The sequence below is a fragment of the Crassostrea angulata genome, chromosome 6 (assembly GCF_025612915.1).
Source record: "Crassostrea angulata isolate pt1a10 chromosome 6, ASM2561291v2, whole genome shotgun sequence".
NCBI classification, from domain to species: Eukaryota; Metazoa; Mollusca; class Bivalvia; order Ostreida; family Ostreidae; genus Magallana; species Magallana angulata.
In genome coordinates, this window is record NC_069116.1 from 13,903,248 (window position 1) to 13,922,500 (window position 19,253).

Sequence of the window (19,253 nt, forward strand, 5' to 3'; positions counted from 1 at the left end):
TTCTATTGGTCCAGTCCTTTGCTAATTAATAGACAGGTTAGCTACATGTACACTTGTGCCCTATCTAAGGAATATCGATGTTGTGTCAAGTTTATTTCATTAAGTTCCATCCTTCTGACATTATTATAAGTCATTATAACATGAACATGTAGTTATGTTCTATATTAAGCATAAAACTGATTCAGAATAAGTAAACAAATGGAAGATGATCAAAGTTTTCAAAGTCACAGGTGCTTGAGGACAGGACCCCCCCCCCCCCCCCCCCCCCCCCAGCGATTTAAACCTCGAGGGTTGCATATAAAAAGCACCTGTGTTCAAAGTTACCTTATTTTCGAGTTTAGTTAAGTTCTCTTATACTAGAGAGCCACTCTTGGCATTTAGGATTCCTTCGGCCTGAGCAGCTGCTCCAACTGAATGAAAGTTTTAATGCCTGCTCTGTATCAAAGTTATTTTATTCAAGAATGTCATAGTACCCAAAGTTTCAGGAAGACATAGGTCTTGTTAGATTTGCATTCAACAAAGTTAAGTTGACTTTAAGCCCTATGATTTCTACAAGACTTACTATGATTATGGCATTCTTATACACCTGCTACTCAAACCCCCTGTTGAGGCCTTATCGGTGAACAGAAACTCTGGCACAACCTGCTACCCCACAAATGAAGTTTGGGGAAAAGGGATGAATATACTGTATCTCCCTGCCTATCTGTATTTTGATAAACAAGGTATGATTTTTTTTTTTGATCTGCCGTTTTCAAAACTTCTTCAATTGCTATTTCTCAAAAGGTCTCTTCGGGGTATCAATGCTTATTGAACATTTCTAGTGGTAAATAGGGCGTAGTTTTGTTTTTGTTTTTTAAATTGATCCAGCACATATTGACATGCGAGCTATTCCAGTAAATTCGTTGTATTTGGTGCATATTATAAAACTGTTTAATTGTATGTATGTTTGATGTTTATTTCCTAAGAAGTTGACACGTCAAGTGTTTATACTGGTACATGATTTTTGCAACATTGATTGATTTTCAACAAGATTTAGATTATGAACATGGTAAAAATTGTTACATGTATGTCAAATTAAAAATCATTGAAGCTATTGGTTTCGGGTTATTATATATACATGCAGGAGTAACCATAATTTTGTTCACCAGAAATCAATGTATTTAGGTTTGGTTATAAAAATGTATTCTTTTCTTCTTTTTGTCTTCAGATGAATTGTATGTGATCATTGTTTGATTAAATAAATTAGAAATTAGAAAAAGAATTTGTCTTATATGGTCTTCAAAGTGATAGACCACCCTTGCTGAGATGAGCATGCATAGTTAATGGAGCCAAGTGTGTAGACCCTCCTATCAAGCTGAAATAGATTTCCACTACTACATGTGCTTTTAAAAGTGAGAAGGTTGTTGAGTAAACCAGCGTAGCAGGAATATCGTTTAAAAATCCAAGCAGAACTTAATATAAGCATATAATATGTGAATTATTGTATACTGATGGGCTGTATTGCCCAAGGTTGTATTTCTGAATGAATGAATTTTTATTATAACTAGATATTTTCTCGTAATTAATTATGAGATAATTAACTCGTGATGGGAAATAAATAATATACGTCCCTGGAAAAATCAATTGGAATTTTTCTAAAATATGGTTGCATATTCGAGGAATTAAAACTCTCCAGTTTTGAATCGTGTTGAAATTCCAACATTATGTCGGAATTTCAAACACTGAAGCTTAAGTTACAAAGATTGAAAGTTAAAAGAGGTATAGCGCCTTTTCCCATTATTTCGCCTACACCTGTGTTTGGACGAAAAGTACCTGTTACTAAAAAATAGCTTCAGATACCTAGCTGTCGCAATATGATTATCGAAACCCGGGTACACTGTACTGATTTTATAATGGTGTCAGTAACAACTGATTTGTCATAAATTCGGGAAACTCTGTGTATAACAGTAGTTGATATTCTGAACCCTGATAAGTTCAAGCAAAATGCAATGGATCTAAGTATAAATAGAGTACGGTACATGTACAGTGTTAATGAAGAGATCTGTTTATATTGGGTGTACTCATACTCAGACTGAATTAAACAAGATAAATTTAAAAAAAAACCCAGAAGAATAGATACATATAACTTGACCACTCTATTGTGTTCATGTTTCAATTTAAGAGAAAAAAATTACTACTTTGTGGATTCGATCCAGCGACCACATAATCTAATAGACATCCGCGTTACCACTAGGCCACGCATCTAACATTATCTGCAGATGCGTTTTCAATATATGTGGCTATATACGTACATGATTGTATTAGAAAAGACACTAATTGAAATATTTGTCTAATTTTCAGTACGAAGACCACGCTAAACCAAAACTAATTGAATGTAAACGTGTACTACAATACCTGTAGAACATAATTTTAATCGGATGTCTTTGGTTTAGAGTGGTTCAAATAGTCAAATAGCCAATTTTTTTTATCGCATACTAACTACTTGCCTATTTATCTTAAACAAAACCTGAATATTTTAATGATGTCGAGTAAGACAATTAAGACTCTTAGAGCATGGTGATTGCATGTGTAATTTGCATTTCTTTGAATATATTTAAACTAAATATTGTATAATATTGAAATTTTAAATGTCTGATGTTTGCAAAAGGGTATATTTGAGGCCAAACCGTATATTAAGTGCGCTATACCTCTTTCCAAAATTATATGAAAAAGATACAAAAAAGTTTGCTGTACATAAAGACCCGATTTGATACGTTACTTTTTGGAAGAAAAAAATGTTACATTTTTAGTATGAGTGACGTTATGAATGCAAATTTTAAAGTTTATACTGTCAAAAAACAGACCCTTTAAAAAATGTGTGCATTTTGGTTTCAGTCGGCTATATAATACAAAGAAGAACTGCGAACTCTAACGCCCGTTTCCCGCCTACATTTTACATCCAAATATTTCGGAATTTCTGTCAGATATTCAAAAACTAAGTTTTCTACTAAAAAGTATAATCAAATCCTAATCAATTTATATCAAAATAAAATTTGTAATAAAATTATTTATTTTTAAACAAAAGTTTTGCTAACGCGGGGTCTAAAAAAAATTCATTGAAATCGGTCTCTATGAGTGAGGAAAATTTTATTTAGCGGCCAATATGTGCATAAAAACTTAATAATAACATATTTACGATATGTATTAAAGTAAAATTTCACTTTAATTCATATCTGTTAATTAGTTTTCGAAAATTTACAAAGCAAAATTCTTTTTTTGGAATGTATTTCGGTCTGTAGACATATGTCCCCCCCCCCCCCCCCGTGAAACAACAAACCCTTTGGTAAAAATATGCTAAATAACAATAAGTAAAACCCCTCAAAAGGAATTTTTGTTTTACGGGGGGGGGGGGGGAAGATGCTTTAAAAAACATTTCCGTTTTCCGTTATTTTCTATTATGAAATAAGCTATTTTAACCCAAAATACAAAGTTATCTCGCTTTGTTTGACAAAATCATTTATATTTAATGAAAATATACATAAATGTTTACATTATTATTAAAAATTAACTTTAATTAGACAACTTTCAAAAAATGACTTTTAGTTAGGCTGCTAGACAATGCTATCGTTCGCAGTCCTTTAAAAGAGTTTAAAAGTTACATTACAGTGAACTGCTTTGTACGAGAGACGAAAAGGGCCACATAAAAAATATTTTTATCTCGTAATTACGAGAAAAGATCTCGTTATTTCGAGTTAATTATCTCGTTATTACGGGTAAAGATCTCGTAATAACGAGAAAAGATCTCATTATTACGAGATAATGTTCGGTTTATTACGAGAAAAGATCTCGTTATTACGAGATAATGTTTTGGTTATTACGAGAAAAGATCTCATTATTATGAAAAAAGAGCTCGTAATAACGAGAAAATATCTCGTTATAACGAGAAAAAATCTCGTTATAACGAGAAAAGATCTATATAAAATAGTGCGTTTCTGAAAAGAATTCCAAGTCGACTGGATCACCCTTTCAGTCAATCTTTGTCATTCCAGAAACGTTGATTCAATTTTCATTAATACTTAAATAACAACGATCATTATTCATTAATGTCTACATATCAAAATGATCGGATTTGAGATTTTATCTTATATGAATAAAAGAAAAGAACTTCATGTAATACTATTCAACTTATTGATAATTTAATCCCACTCCGAAGTAAATACCAGGTAGTCCTATAGTCGTAAAAACACAATTAATTCTATTAGTTACAGATACATGTAAATTTAATGACTATATAGTTTCAGTCATGGATATACAGGATTTACCCGAAATGTGTTTTATATGTTCATACACAACCTACATGTATATGTATATTGAAAATAATTGATTTTGTATATTAACATTTTGGAGTCTGAAAACAAATTACATGTATCATTCTTAATTATCAATAAATAGTTCAATGAATTTATTAATCAATCTGCTGTGCTTCTTCTTCAGAAATTTCTTTAAAACATCTTGGTCCGATTTTATATCAAATTATATGTAAGCTTTTAAACGATGATTATGCTAAGTATATGTATATTAATAGACATTGCAGTACATGTAGTTCATACACTTTACATAAAAAGAATAGAATATTGAAACGCGCCACTTTAAATAGATCTTTTCTCGTAATAACGAGATAATTAACTCGTAATAACGAGATCTTTTCTCGTAATAACAAGATAATTTACTCGTAATAACGAGATCTTTTCTCGTAGTAACGAGATGATTAACTCGTGATAACAAGATCTTTTCTCGTAATTACGAGATCTTTTCTCGTGATAACGAGATAATTAACTTGTAATAACGAGAAAATTAACTCGTAATAACGAGATCTTTTCTCGTAATTACGAGATAAAAATATTTTTAAGTGGCCCTATTCGTCTTTCGTATCTTTGTGTGCTCGCTAACATTTCTCAGCAGTAGCAGATACATGCACGGATCCATAAATTTTTTTCAAGGTGGGGGGGGGGGGTCGAAGCAGTTGAGTCGGAAGCAAATTGAAAAGGGGTACATTAATCATCAGAAATCTTGACAATCAAAACAAAAAACCATACCTAGGAAAATAAACATATTCCCAAAACAATTCATACCAAGGAAAAAAATATTTCCAAAATCATCAAATGGATAAATGTATTTGCCGGAAGGGGGGGGGGATGGGGGGGGGGGTCCGAGGCATATATTGCGATAACTTTACTATGTAAATTTAATAAATTTTCATTTTCGGGACCCCCCACCCCCCCTACCCCCTCTAGATCTGCGCATGAGGTAGGCTATACCTGAACTGTAAAAGCAGTTAATGAATTAAGTTCTATTAATTTACGGATATAATTTTTGCGCTTCATTTAATCATTTAGCGTGTCCAAAAAAGGTCTTTTTCAGGGAAAGCACGAGTTATCGCACTTGACCTTCGGTAATCGGTTTCATGACAGGAAGCTGACACAAATGGCGGAAATTTAAAATCATGATTTTCTTTGTTTGCATGTAGGCGGTTGAGGGGTCACATTCTTCATTGATAGTAAACTGGGAACTATTTGGAGAAATATTCGCAGAGGTTGGTTTTTATATTTGTTTATTCACCCTTGTTCTGGCAATGCAAGTGGTATTTATTCTGACAAGTGTTCAGCGAACTTGTATCGTCACGCTTGGTTGAAGAGGGTGCATTTTGACACGACCTCGTAACGCCACGTGCGTTTTGACTTGTGAACTTGCACTTTTTTAGCATCATTGTTTACGAATGGTCGGGAATGCTACATCTAAAGGTAGGTTTCCCGAAATGGGTTATAAGTACATTTGTTTCGTATACAAAACCGGTATTTTGATAAACAATGGTCTAGCCATTGGTCTGTGAATTAAGGATAGTCTACGAGTGTGTATATATACAACATTACATGAGTCATATACCGTTGTATATCCGATAAAAAAAAAACTTTGATTACTTTTTCACTCCCACTACAACCTTTGCTTCGGCAGATAAGACACATCAAACATCAACAATGAAGATTATTCTATATAGGTATTGACAATCGGTCAAAACTCTTTTCTCCTTTTAAATTCTTGAATGAGAATAAATGCAGTGAATCTATGTGTAGACTTGTTATTTAAAGTATGCAAAAGAATTGAAGAAACGTTTGGAAATATGGAAAGTGCATACAACATGAAAACAGTATTTAATTTGTTTTGAACCGAATAAAAAAGAAAGTGAGTAATGACTTGTTCTTGTATCTTTGTATTCATTTTCTTAGAACTTGTAGAAAGAAAAATCATATTATTAGAAAAGTTTCGAACAGCTTATCATACTATGCATGGTAACAGTTTGATTTTGAATTAAAAACAAATAAGAATTTTGATAGTTACTAAAGAATATATACTTGTCTCCTAATATTATGATTTATGTACCATGTACAAGATGTATGTGGCTCGATCAGTCAACAGCAATACAGGGTCGCCGGAAGATAGATTCTTGAGGTCAGATTGAAAACTTAAAATTGTTCTTTTATTTTGTATTTTCCCATGGATAATATCAGATTGTTTTGTTGTGAAAGTAGTAAAGGAATATGTTAGAAACACATGGCAGCTTAAATATACAGAGAAAAAAAAATTAAAAAATGGTGCACAATTTGGTTTTTAATGAATATACATTTTTTTCAGTGTAGCTCTGGTCATCCATGCAAACTTTTTTCAGACCAGTAGCTACAGATCTGCAGCTAAACTATAACCAAATACCACCGACTGTTGAGGTTGGTGAAAATGATGAACTAAAACTTTATATTGAAAAATGTTGTCATTAAGTATTGTTGACCATGCAATCAAATTATAGCTGGAAATGTGAACTAGAGTAATTGAATGAATGTAATCAAATTCTTTGTAGACCTTATAACCCTTTGACCCAAAAAACTCTAAACCCCTGCTCTCTGACCCAATAAACTCTAAACCTTTGCTCTCTGACCCAGTAAATTGTAAACCTTTGCTCTCTGACCCAATAAACTGGAAACTTTGACCTTCAGACCCAATAAACTGGAAACTTTGACCTTCAGACCCAATAAACTGAAATACAAGACATTTGACTCCAAGACATATATAGGAACTAAAATTCTGATGCTTAGTATAATACATTTTATAGCTGAATTATTTTTAAATTCTGACAATAACAATGCCACGTACCGTATGACACTAACTGCAGCATGCTGTGTTACACCTGTCACAAACACAATAAAATATCATATTTTGATCAGGTATATTCTTTTATTAATATATTAATATGTGATATGATATTTTAGTGTTATAACCAATTTTATGTAACATGAATTCTTTTGTAACTGAATGTGTTATTGAGGCATTTTAGTGTTATAACCAATTTTTAATATGTAACATTAATTCTTTTATAACTGAATGTGACATAAGACATATTTTAGTGTTCAAACCAATTTTATGTTACTTTAATATTTTCTATCTTGTACATGTATACCTTCTGTCCTGTTCACTTCAGTCCTTATTTTAAGAATTGAATCTTGTCAATTAATGGATTGTAAAGATTGCATTTGCAGTGCTGATCCTTTAAATGAGAAAATAAATTTAGAAATAAAATATGCCTGTCTTAAAATGCCTTGCCCTTTATGATATGACACTGAATAGTCTTTGTAATCTACCAATGTTTTCTTTGATCATGTTGATGATACTGAAGATTGTATAATGATCACAATTAGCAAACAGTTTTTGATTGAAGTAATAGATCGTCAAAAGCAGACATTGTGTTGCCTAGGTAGACACATTCACTGTTATAAAGTCAAAGTCTGAAGAGACACACAAAACTGCTTTTTGTTTACAGTATCCCAAGAGAAGGGAATAGAAAGCATGCTCTTAATTACTGGGATTTCTTAGGTCTGTTAATTATCTAATAGCTTCACACAATAGATGTTTTGGATGTATGGAGATTATTTTTTGATCATGCTGTGTATATCACCTCATTTAATACAGTTTGAGGAGTAATGTGGTGATGTATTGATTGTGTACCATAGCATATGATGTAGGTGAAGCTAAATGTACAGTATATAGTATATACTAACTAATTGGTTTAAATTTCATTCAGTTGATATGCACGTTATGGCCAGACAGAGAATGTAAGAAATTCATAGCAGTCTAGAAGTACCTGCAGAACCATAACGTTGATTGAACGGCCATTGTGAAGGTGAGATATAGAATTGTAAAAGAATATGTCATGCTCGTACTGTATTTCATGTAAATTTACACCTCTTGGTAGATTTAAAACCGCAAATAACAAAAGATTTGGAGTTTCAGATGCATGTCTTTTTTTTGTACAATTGCTTAAATGAAAGGCATAAGGTTTTCGAACATTGAGACACATATATACATGCATTGAGTGGGTTAGTTGTTACATAGCAGTCTTCAATTCTTGCAACAGTTGACAAATGAAAGACGGCTTTGAGGATAAATTTACTGCTTCAATTACACATTGGAAATGAAATTCTTATAGAAGTAACAACATTTGAACAATAAAGCTAATATGTTCTTCAATGAGGAATATTTAAACTGATATAATGACTTTTATACCAAAGTTGTACTACTATTTCATACAATATTCATAATTTTAAGCATGGAAAATTAAGAGTAAGTTCAGTTTGTAAAAAACTTGATTCATTTAAAGCTGAAAAATATGTACAATAGTTCAATTCAAGGTACATGAGATACTTTGTAAAAAATAAATTTAATTAAGATTCTGTCCAGGTCTGTGTTTGGAACAAACTCTAAACTCTTAAGGACTATGTGCAGTATTATGCATTTTTTGCCCCCAAAATTAAAGTTTTATGGTGATTTTTTAAAATAACAATGAAGATAGTTAAAGTAAAATTGAAAATGAGTGTATAAAAGTTTACCACCACAGTGACATCATAATGTAAAGATTGTCTTATTTTGATAATTTAATGTTATGGAGCAAAATACGGGTGCTTTCCAGTGGTTTTTCGACTGGGAAACATTGAGCGCATGCTTGCTCAAGTACCATATGTAAGTATGATGTAATTAGACAAACAAAAATGTGTAAAAATCGTACTTGAGCAGACTTGCGTTGACACTCTATACTTCTAAAGGCAAAATGTGAAGGAAAAATGACAATATTTTCTTTTGTTTGCAAAATTGCGGGAATTAGACCATTTATGTGACGTCATAGATAAACAGCTATTGGACAATGATGACTTATATCAAGATTAAAGTGATAGACATTCCCTGTACAATGTTTTATAAAGATTTGATTTATTTAAATTTGACCATACCGCGCCACATATTCCTTTCACTGACTTTTTCACAAACCTAAAGTAGACTTGAATAGATGTTATTATAAATCGGTATCTGTATTAACCGTATGGTCTGAATAATTCTGGTATGAGATAAGAGAGGCTCTGTTTCATTGTTCAAATCTGGGTTGATTTTTTTTTTCACCACCTGTGACAAAAAGTTGAGGGGAGTAATAGTGGTATTTAAAGTTTAATTTGTTAGGTTTTTGTTTAACATTACAAATGCTGTAAAGCAAAGGCTTTAAGACCAGTTTGTGCAGAAATGGTCGGCTGATATTGCAAATTCTTCAAAAGGTCATATATAAGAAACTTTCAAATTTACTTTTGGATATGAAAAATATTTGAGTTTTCTACCATCAAAACTTCGAAAAATACTTGTTAAATTCCGTACGTCGAATCGCCGACTTCCTGTAGAAACTGGTAGATGGTTAGGCATTCCTCTAAATGAAAGATGCTGCACATTATGTAATAACAATCAAATAGCTGATGAAATGCACTATATATTAGAATGTAATGCTCTTTCATGTATTAGACAAAAATACTTGGAACCTAGATTTTGTGAAAGACCAAACACTTTTAAATTTTGTGAATTATTGTCTACTTTAAAACTTAGAAAACTCTGTTTATTTATAAATGAAATTTTTGAATCAGTCTGTCCTCCTTGAACATTGTACTTTTTTCTCATATTTTTTTTCTCTAATTTGTACTGTACATGTACCTCTGACTCTATACCTACATTTGTAAATATTTATATATATATGTACCTCATGTACCGTCATGTTGACGGTTTGAGAGAAATAAATTGAATTGAAATTGAACAAACACTGCATTATTAATAATTGTCCTTTCAAATTGAAAATATGCATTGCCAGAGCAGAAGGTATCAGAAGTTTTATGTACCAAAAAAATTGATCAATCGTCATTTATCCAGATAAACATTTAAGTTAAGACTATAAGTATAGATATTCATGACCAACTTACCTTACAACCATAATTTTTATTTTTTGTATATAACAGAAAGTTTATGCTACAAATTTACTCAGTTTGTGATCTTGAACATTAACTTTATAACCAAAGGTGCTCTCAGCAAACTTGAGTTAATCCTCAGGCAGAAATTTTCTCTTTAACATTCGTGTGTAAGTGTCATTTACATCATGTTGAACTGATTTCAACCAAATTTGGTATATCCCTATTTGTAAAGAGGTCATCATAATAGTTTATTCTGAATTTGGAATAAATGTACCTTTAATCCAAAAAATAAGTAATCTATTGTCAGAAGAAAACTTGTATGAATGAGATTGAATGACAGATGTACAGGTGCTGCATGCATAGATGGGAGATATGGGACCTATTTCAGATAAAACAGATGTTTCATCTAAATAACAAAATAACTTGTAGCTGGCAGTGTCAAAAACCACATCTATTACCAGTTATCTAAAATATTATGGTGTTATCAAATTACAAAGTTAGCTTTAAAAAAACAACTTTGAATTATTAGTCCTTAACAATTGCTCTTGTGCATATTTTGTAAGTCATAAACTGCTCCTGTGTATATGGTTGGACAATTCATTGACTTCATATTAATATTTAAGGAATAAGGAATCATTCTTTGAGTATTATGAGGTGATAATTTTGGTCGAGGCGTGATTAAATCCAATAGAGCCTGAATGGGTTTATGATAGATTTGGTCACTCTTCAACCAAAATTATCACCTCATAATATTCGAAGAATGATTCCTGTTTACTTACATTTCTTTCATTTTAAGCAATTATACGTGTACGATTAAATATTTGAATGTAAATAAGCAAACCCCACTCGCTTCCCAATTATGCATCATTTGAATTTATTGGACTGTAAAAAACAAAATCAATACAAAGTGTTATCACCGGCAAAGACACTGGAAAATGTAAAATATTCATAGATAATCTAAAATAAATTTATAGATTTTTATTGGCCCTGTAAATCTGTGAAAAACAGCAAATCTCAGTGAGATAGATTTAAGTTCACAAAGATCAATGTCAAAAACTCATGGTCAGTCTTGCTAGATAATATTGATGCACAAACTGACCTTTTTCATAACTTTTGAATGAAAATGTCTAAATCCTTCTTTAAATTTCCATCTTTATAAGCACCCTAGAAGTTTCATCCTAAATATGAAGTCTGCCTAAGAGCTGACTGATGTATACTGCGTTGGTAATTTATTTCAAATATAATTTAGAAATGCCAGGTGATACAAGTAAATAGATACATGTATTTTATAATCCTCAGTGCATGCATTTAGAGATACATGAACATGATAAATCAAAGGTTGAAATTGAAACCTTTTCTATTATAAAAGTGAGCTGAAAAAAGGGGGTAGCAATATCTCCCTCTCAGAGTGTTACCAGTAATCATAGAATTGAAATAAGTGGATCTTAGATAAGACCTTAATTAAACAACCTAGGACCACTATTATATAACATGTAGCTGTTTGTGTGATGGATAGCCCACTGTACACTGGATCTATAAGTCACCATGCTGATTTCTTGTATAATATGTGTGAAAATATAATACATATCATGCAAACCACAGTTCATTGGTAGCCATCTACTCCAGAACAATGTTTTGATTGGTTAGAGATGCTCAGATTTATAGATGAAATGGGAGAATTTACTTGTTGGACCATTGGTGTTTATTTTGTCTATCATGTTGACATCTGAAGTTTAATTTGTTTTTGTAATGCAGTAGAATAAACTAGAATAGATACATTTAATTGTAATTATGTAAAGAAACCACTCATCTGCATAACAGATTCCTCTCAAAGCCTGTATCGAACCTAGGTAGCTCTCTCTTGATTGTTTACTTCAGGTAAGTTATGCTTGTAGGTAATAAACACCCCATTTTATTTTTCATGTTAGATAATTTTAAATGAATGTAATGGAGAAGAGACTATAATGTCACACAACTGAAGGGAAATGTTTTTGTGATTTTTTCAGTGTGTTTAAAAGATGAAGGAGAAATTTGAGCGCATTGGAATCAGTAAAAGTAAGGGACGCACTCACAGTCCGAAGCCGCGTAAACCTGCGACCAACTTCAGTGTCAGTCCCACAGTCAAAGAGTTCCAGGTACTTACGGTTTGGCCGATAGTCGCTGCTAGCTGTTATAGTTTTTAGCTCACCTGAGCCAAAGGCTCAAGTGAGCTTTTCTGATCACAATTTGTCCGTTGTCTGTCGTTGTCGTCGTTGTCGTTGTCGTCGTTGTCGTTAACTTTTCACATTTTCATCTTCTTCTCAAGAACCACTGGACAGATTTCAACCAAATTTGGCACAAAGCACCACTAGGTGAAGGGGATTCAAGTTTGTTCAAATGAAGTGCCACGCCCTTTTTAAAGGGGAGATAATTGAGAATTATTAAAAATTTGTGGTATTTTTTAAAAATCTTCTTCTCAAAAATTATTCAGCCGGAAAAGCTTAAACTTGTGTGGAGGCATCCTCAGGTAGTGTAGATTCATGTTTGTTCAAATAATGGTCCCCGGGGGTAGGGAGGGGCCACAAGAGGGGGATCAAGTTTTACATAGGAATATATAGAGAAAATCTTTAAAAATCTTCTTCTCAAAAACTATCAGGCCAGAAAAGCTCAAATTAAAATGGGAGCATCCTCAGGTAGTGTAGATTCAAGTTTGTTCAAATCATGGTTCCTGGGGGTAGGGTGGGGCCACAATTGGGGGATCAAGTTGTATATAGGAATATATGGAGAAAATCTTTAAAAATCTTCTTCTAAAAAACTATTAGGCCAAAAAAGGTCAAATTTAAATGGAAGCATCCTCAGGTAGTGTAGATTCAAAATTGTTCAAATCATTGTCCCCGGGGGTAGGGTTGGGCCACAATTGGGGGATCAAGTTTTACATAGGAATATATAGAGAAAATCTTTAAGAATCTTCTTCTCAAAAACTATTTGGCCAGAAAAGCTCAAATTAAATTAGAAGCGTGCTCAGGAAATGTAGATTTAAGTTTGTTCAAATCATGGTTCCCGGGGGTAGGATGGGGCCACAATTGGGGGATCAAGTTTTACATAGGAATATATAGAGAAAATATTTAAAAATCTTCTTCTCAAAAACTACTAGGCCAGGAAAGCTCAACTTTGAGTGGAAGCATCCGCAGGTAGTGTAGATTCAAGTTTGTTAAAATCATGGTTCCCGGGGGTAGGGTGGGGCCACAATAGGGGGATCATGTTTTAAATAGGAATATATAGAGAAAATCTTTAAAAATCCTCTTCTCAAAAACTATTTGGCCAGATAAGCTCAAATTAAAATAGAAGCATCCTCAGGTAGTGTAGATTTAAGTCTGTTAAAATCATGATCCCCGGGGGTAGGGTGGGGCCACAATTGGGGGATCAGGTTTTACATAGGAATATATATAGAGAAAATCTTTAAAAATCTTATTCTCAAAATCTATTAGGCCAGATAAGCTCAAATTAAAATGGAAGCATCCTCAGGTAGTGTAGATTCACGTTTCTTTAAATCATAGACGGGGGTAGGGTGGGGCCACAATTGGGGGATCAATTTTTACATAAGAGTATATAGAAAAAATCTTTTAAAAAATTTCTTTTAATAACTATTTGGCCAAGAAATCTCAAATTGGCATGTAACCATCCTCAGATAATGTAGATTCAAGTTTGTTCAAATCATGGTCCCTTGGGGTAGGGCGGGGCCACAATGGGGGATACCTTTTTATATATAGAGAAAATCTTTAAAAGTCTTCTTCTCAAAAGTATTGGGCCAGGAAAGCCCAAATTTGAGTGGAGGCATCCCAGATCATATAGATTCAAGTTTGTTTAAATAATAGTCCAGGGGTAGGGTGAGGCCACAATGAGGGATGAAATTTTACTTAGTAATATATAGAGAAATTCTTTCAAAATCTTCTTTTTAAAGACTATTTGGCCAGAAAAGCTTAAACTTGTGTAGAGGCATCCTCGGGTAGTGTAAATTCAAGTTTGCAAAATCACTAGTGGTAGGGCGGGACCGTGATGGCGGTTTGAATTTTTACATAGGAATATATAGAGAAAATCTTTAAAAATATTCTGAGAAAGTTTTTGGTCCAAAACTCAGTACTTAGTATGAAAGCACAGGTTATGAGATTAAAGGTAGATTTAAGTTTGATGAAACCATGATTCCCTAGAGAATAGTGGGGCCACGAAATGGGGGGGGGGGTATATAGGAATAGAGAAAAATATTAGAGGTACAACAACAATTGGTATTTACCAAAAAATAAGAGGTGGATAAAAATTGGCAGATTTTCAATTTTTTTTTAGCAAGATCTGCTGTACTCAGTTGTCAAGATATTTTGATACTGTAATGCTAATTTGATCAGAATTAAGGCAATTGTTGCTCAGGTGAGCGATGTGGCCCCTGGGCCTCTTGTTAAGTAATGTTTTGGTACCATCAATTGTGACAGCAATATGATATCACTGTGTACTAAGCCTAGTAACATGAATTTTTCCCAGACAGGCAGACTTCTTTTAAAAGACAATGTAATTGTAATAGTAATTGTCAATGTAATTGTAATTAATATCACTGTATAGTAAGCCTAGTAACATGAATTTATGCATTTGTTTTTTTCCCTGTCAGGCAGACTTCTTTTAAAAGACAATGTAATTGTTGTGTGTATCAGTGTTCTATAGTCTGATGTTACAGTTCTTTGATGGTATCAATATTACCATAATTACTTTCTGTTGCATCAGTGGATCAATGGTATTCAAGGTTTTATCAGCAATATACTTGCTGCTCTTTTCTTTCTCCTTTATAAAAGTCTAGACTTTATTCTGCAATATGAATTATTTTCATCTCTGTGGATATTTTGAATCAAAGAAAAGAATTCTTTAAAATATGTTTTTTAAGAATGATAATTGATATTACCAGTAACCTGTTTTAATGCTTGCATTTAGTGATAGCTTTTGTCTTGCTTTACCCAATTTAGGAATCTTTTTATGCATACTGATTTTTAAGCATTGTTGGTGAAGGACTTCAGAATTTGAACCTTAGTTTGTTGAGATGATCACTAATTAGCGAGGAATTAACACTGTGCTTAGCTTAGAGATACTGTATACAAGGAAATATTCGTCCCTGATTTATTTTCGCCCCTTTGCTCTAGTCAGCGGGTGAATTAAAGACTTAGTGAATTCAACTGTCTCTAATTTTCTCTCTTTTAACACACCTTATCTGAGCGAATTAAAGACGGTCAAAAACCATGGGGCAAAAATAGCCCTGTATACAGATTACTCCTCTTAATATTCTTCACTCATCAGTGCATAGCCTGTGAAAAAGGTGCCAAAAATTTTTTTGAATAGTTTTTAGAGTATTTCTCAGTTTTTGAGTTTTCCATTGTCCAAATTTTCTCACAGACTAGAACATGTCTAGAGATCCATCAGAAGACTCATGATTTTTCAAGAAGTGTCCTAATCAATTTTGCCAGGATTCGATATGCAGATTCTTTAATATTATCTTACATCTACTCAGATAATACATGTAAATTAAAAAACCCTCAAAGTGAGAAATTTATTTACTGTTTGTTTTATATACCATTACATGAATACATCACTCAAATAGATATGAAGACATTACCAATAATGTATACAGTCATCAGGAAAAGTTTTAGCTTTCAGGGCCATTTAACATACCGGTAGATGAATCTTTATCAATCCTTGGGCTCTTGTGAAGCAGGCCCTCAGTATTTTAACATTTTATCCCAGAGACTTGAAACTTTCAAACCCCAAAATCTTGCTTTTCTATTTCTAAACTTATGATGAAGGAAACATAATGCTACTTTTTATTCAGTCAGATACTCCAGAAAGCCACTCAAGTTGAAGCATTTTTAATCAAACTGGGGTGTATGTTATTGTTTATTCTCCAAAATTAAATTCTCTCTTATGTGGACAACAAAACATTCATTTCTCTCTGTACGTTGTACTGATACAGCCTCTGATTGCTGGGAACTGGACATGGTTACTTTTGTTTACCGTGTGTATCATATGTCACAGTCATTGTGTGTTATATATGTCTGAACCTTTAATGTATGGAGAGGAAATATATGCAATGTGGTGAAGGTAGTCAGACATCTAGGTACTGAAATGAATTGTTTCTGACCTAATTTCAAAGACGTATGGGGTCAGCTAAATTTATTGAAAGACTTAATTTCCTACTGATAGTTATCCATAATAGTCTAGAAATTACAATTGTGTATTTAAAAGATGTAAATTTGAAATTCCTAATTTGTGAACTTTGTTTGTTAAGACATTTGTTTAATGTATATTTAATGTATGTAAAACTTGAAATACTGTGCAGCTTCACAGTAGAGATGAGTAACTGTAGTTTGACTATGTATGACATATGTTACATGTAACATGATAAAAATCTTGTTTATGATATAAAGACAGGTGAGAGCCAGTCTAAAGGTTGATTATCACGTTTAGAATACCAAATATATGATTGAATTGATTGGTACCATGGTGTTTTAATGATATAGAAATGAGCAGAGCTGTGAACAATCAAATTATGATAATGTCATTGTCTATTATTAAAAGGTTTATTTTAATTAAGAATTTAAGCAAGGAGAAGTACTAAATCTTCATGATTGTCAGAATGTGTTTACCTAGTACTGTACATCAAGAGAGTGCGGGTCACACCTGATTTATTTCTACTGTATATTCAGCCAATTGTCACTGGGAATCCACTGAAGCTTAAACTTGGTTAACTGTCATCATAATTTACTTTTCTTTATAAAAATGAAGGAGATGAAAATCAAATGTGAGGATGAAGAAGAAAGCGATGTGAAGAAGACCAGCGATGATCTACCTCCTCTTCCACAGCCCTCCCCGGTTGTAATCCCCATCAGGAAGGGCAGGAAGGGATCAAAATGGCAGGCCTCTGGGTTCCTTACTAAAGTGGGCGATCAGATCTCCTCCTACACGGCAGAGAGCGGGGTGACATACAGACAGGGGGGTTTGTAACACTGTTTTGTGTCTGACAGGTGGGGGGGGGGGGTCTATGATTTGTTTCAGGCTTTGGGTTTTCTTGCTGATTCAAGTGAAACGTTAATATATTATCTGTTCTTTGATCTGTACCTGTTAACTTTTTGTTTCAAAGTAGGTTCTGTAATGAGCTGTATTTCATTGACAATTATCAATAATTGACACCAGAAAGGATTGCTTTTGATTTTAAAATAGGTTTTGACAGTTGAAGGATTGATATACACCAGTATTTGTATGTGACAAAGTAAGCTCACAATATGATTTGTATGGTTTATGTAATAAGTAGATCCTTATTTATTGTAGACACAGTATACCTGGAGAATCCCAGACTGGACAACCCTTACTATGTCTGTGGCATCAAAGAGTTCCGACTGGTAGGTCCATCTGCTTATTGTACAACTACCAGTACTGTGATGCCGGTCAATTCATTTACCGTTGGTCAAATTTAAGGGCACCTGCAAAATTGTTGATTTATTTCAACAAACTTTTGAATAAAAAAGTTACAAGTATCCAGAGTACAAAAAATAAGTGTTAAAGGGTTACAAAGGACAAACTACAAGAATTAATCAATGCAATGGGCTTTAAAGGAATTACTTCAAAGGTGGAATATTGTATTCATAATTGTTGGATGTTTTTGACCAGTAGTATGATAAGAGCATTTTAACAAGAGCTTGGACTTTTGGTGGGATGTTACTATCTAATTTGCACATCAAAACTAGTCGTCAAATATTTACCTACTTTCTTCTAATTCATTAAGAGAAGCTAATTAATATTTATAAACTGTCAAATTCGGAAAGTCTTTTTGCCAAGATCTCCTCTGTTGTTTGAAATCTACACTGTTTCAACTGAAATATAGAACCCTGCATGAAGTTGAATAAGTGTCATTGCATTTTAAGTTAGTATTCATATCTATTAGCCAATGACTGGACAATTCACCATGAGTAGACCCGCCTTCATCATATCGGAGTTTGTCACGTACTGACCAAAGGCCAAACTCTTGTTAAAACAGCCTTATTTATTGCGTCGGTCAAATTGAGAGTTTCTCATCTTAATGTTGACAAAACAATTTGTTTTACAGTCTAAAATGTTATACAACTGATAGATACTCTTTGTGTTAGTTCATGTGAACTTTTCCTTCCATGGAATATATTTCCTTTAAATGTTATATAAAATCTTAGTCATTAAGACTGAATGTGCAGGTGTATTATAACTTGTAAAGAAAGAGCTAAAATTTGCAAAGTAGATGCCATAGTAGGATTAACTTTGGGGAGTGCAGATAGACAATCGACTTGCTATGCATGGACCATACTCTAATTTGTTTAGGCGACAACCTGGCTTTCAATTTTCGTCATTACAGCACTGCATTTTACATTCAAAACCTGAGAGATTTTTCAATAGAATTAATGGAGAGTTGGAGACATCCTGGTTGGTTATGGACATTCTATGAATATTTTTGTTTGCAAAAAGAAGTTGAATGGTGAAATGGTGCCCTGTGGTTTTCTCCATATTGCCACCTATTGTTAAATACTATTGCTTATCTTCCTAATGACATCTAAAGATTAATGCTGCAATTATGAAAATTATATAATCTGTATAATTTTTTAATTTTTCAAAATTAGACATAGGAGTATTGTATTGTGGGTTGAAGAGAATCAGAGTTCCTGTGGAATCACTTGGGCAAATTTTCGTGGACTGAGGGTTTTTTGCTTTTTTGTGGGGATGTCATTTTGTGGATGTAGTGTTCAGTTTCAGTGAGAAAAATATCTCTTTCTTTATTTGTTTTGTCAAGAATGTAAATTCGTCAGGGATGACTACCAACAAATACTACAGATACTGAGCCACCATGAATTCTAATGATTCCACAGTATTCATGAACAATACCTCTACCTAGTTCTTTCCAGATTTTATGAAGTATTTTTG

The 19,253-nt window shown here is 33.0% G+C and overlaps 1 protein-coding gene across 3 annotated transcripts in view; it reads left to right on the top strand.

Moving 5' to 3' along the window:
- Positions 1 to 5,440: 5,440 nt before the first annotated feature.
- The window catches only part of LOC128189706 (arginine-glutamic acid dipeptide repeats protein-like), a 67,478-nt gene continuing 53,665 nt past the window's right edge, over positions 5,441 to 19,253 (top strand). For 2 of the 3 annotated variants that reach the window (XM_052861422.1, XM_052861424.1), the window contains exons 1-5: positions 5,441 to 5,572; positions 8,108 to 8,206; positions 12,305 to 12,433; positions 17,094 to 17,304; positions 17,637 to 17,707. In XM_052861422.1, coding sequence (XP_052717382.1) covers positions 12,317 to 12,433; positions 17,094 to 17,304; positions 17,637 to 17,707 — 399 coding nt within the window. In that variant the 5' untranslated portion in view covers positions 5,441 to 5,572; positions 8,108 to 8,206; positions 12,305 to 12,316. Of the gene's footprint in view, positions 5,573 to 5,639; positions 5,781 to 8,107; positions 8,207 to 12,304; positions 12,434 to 17,093; positions 17,305 to 17,636; positions 17,708 to 19,253 lie in introns of those variants that run through there. The other variant, XM_052861423.1, reaches the window with a different exon arrangement.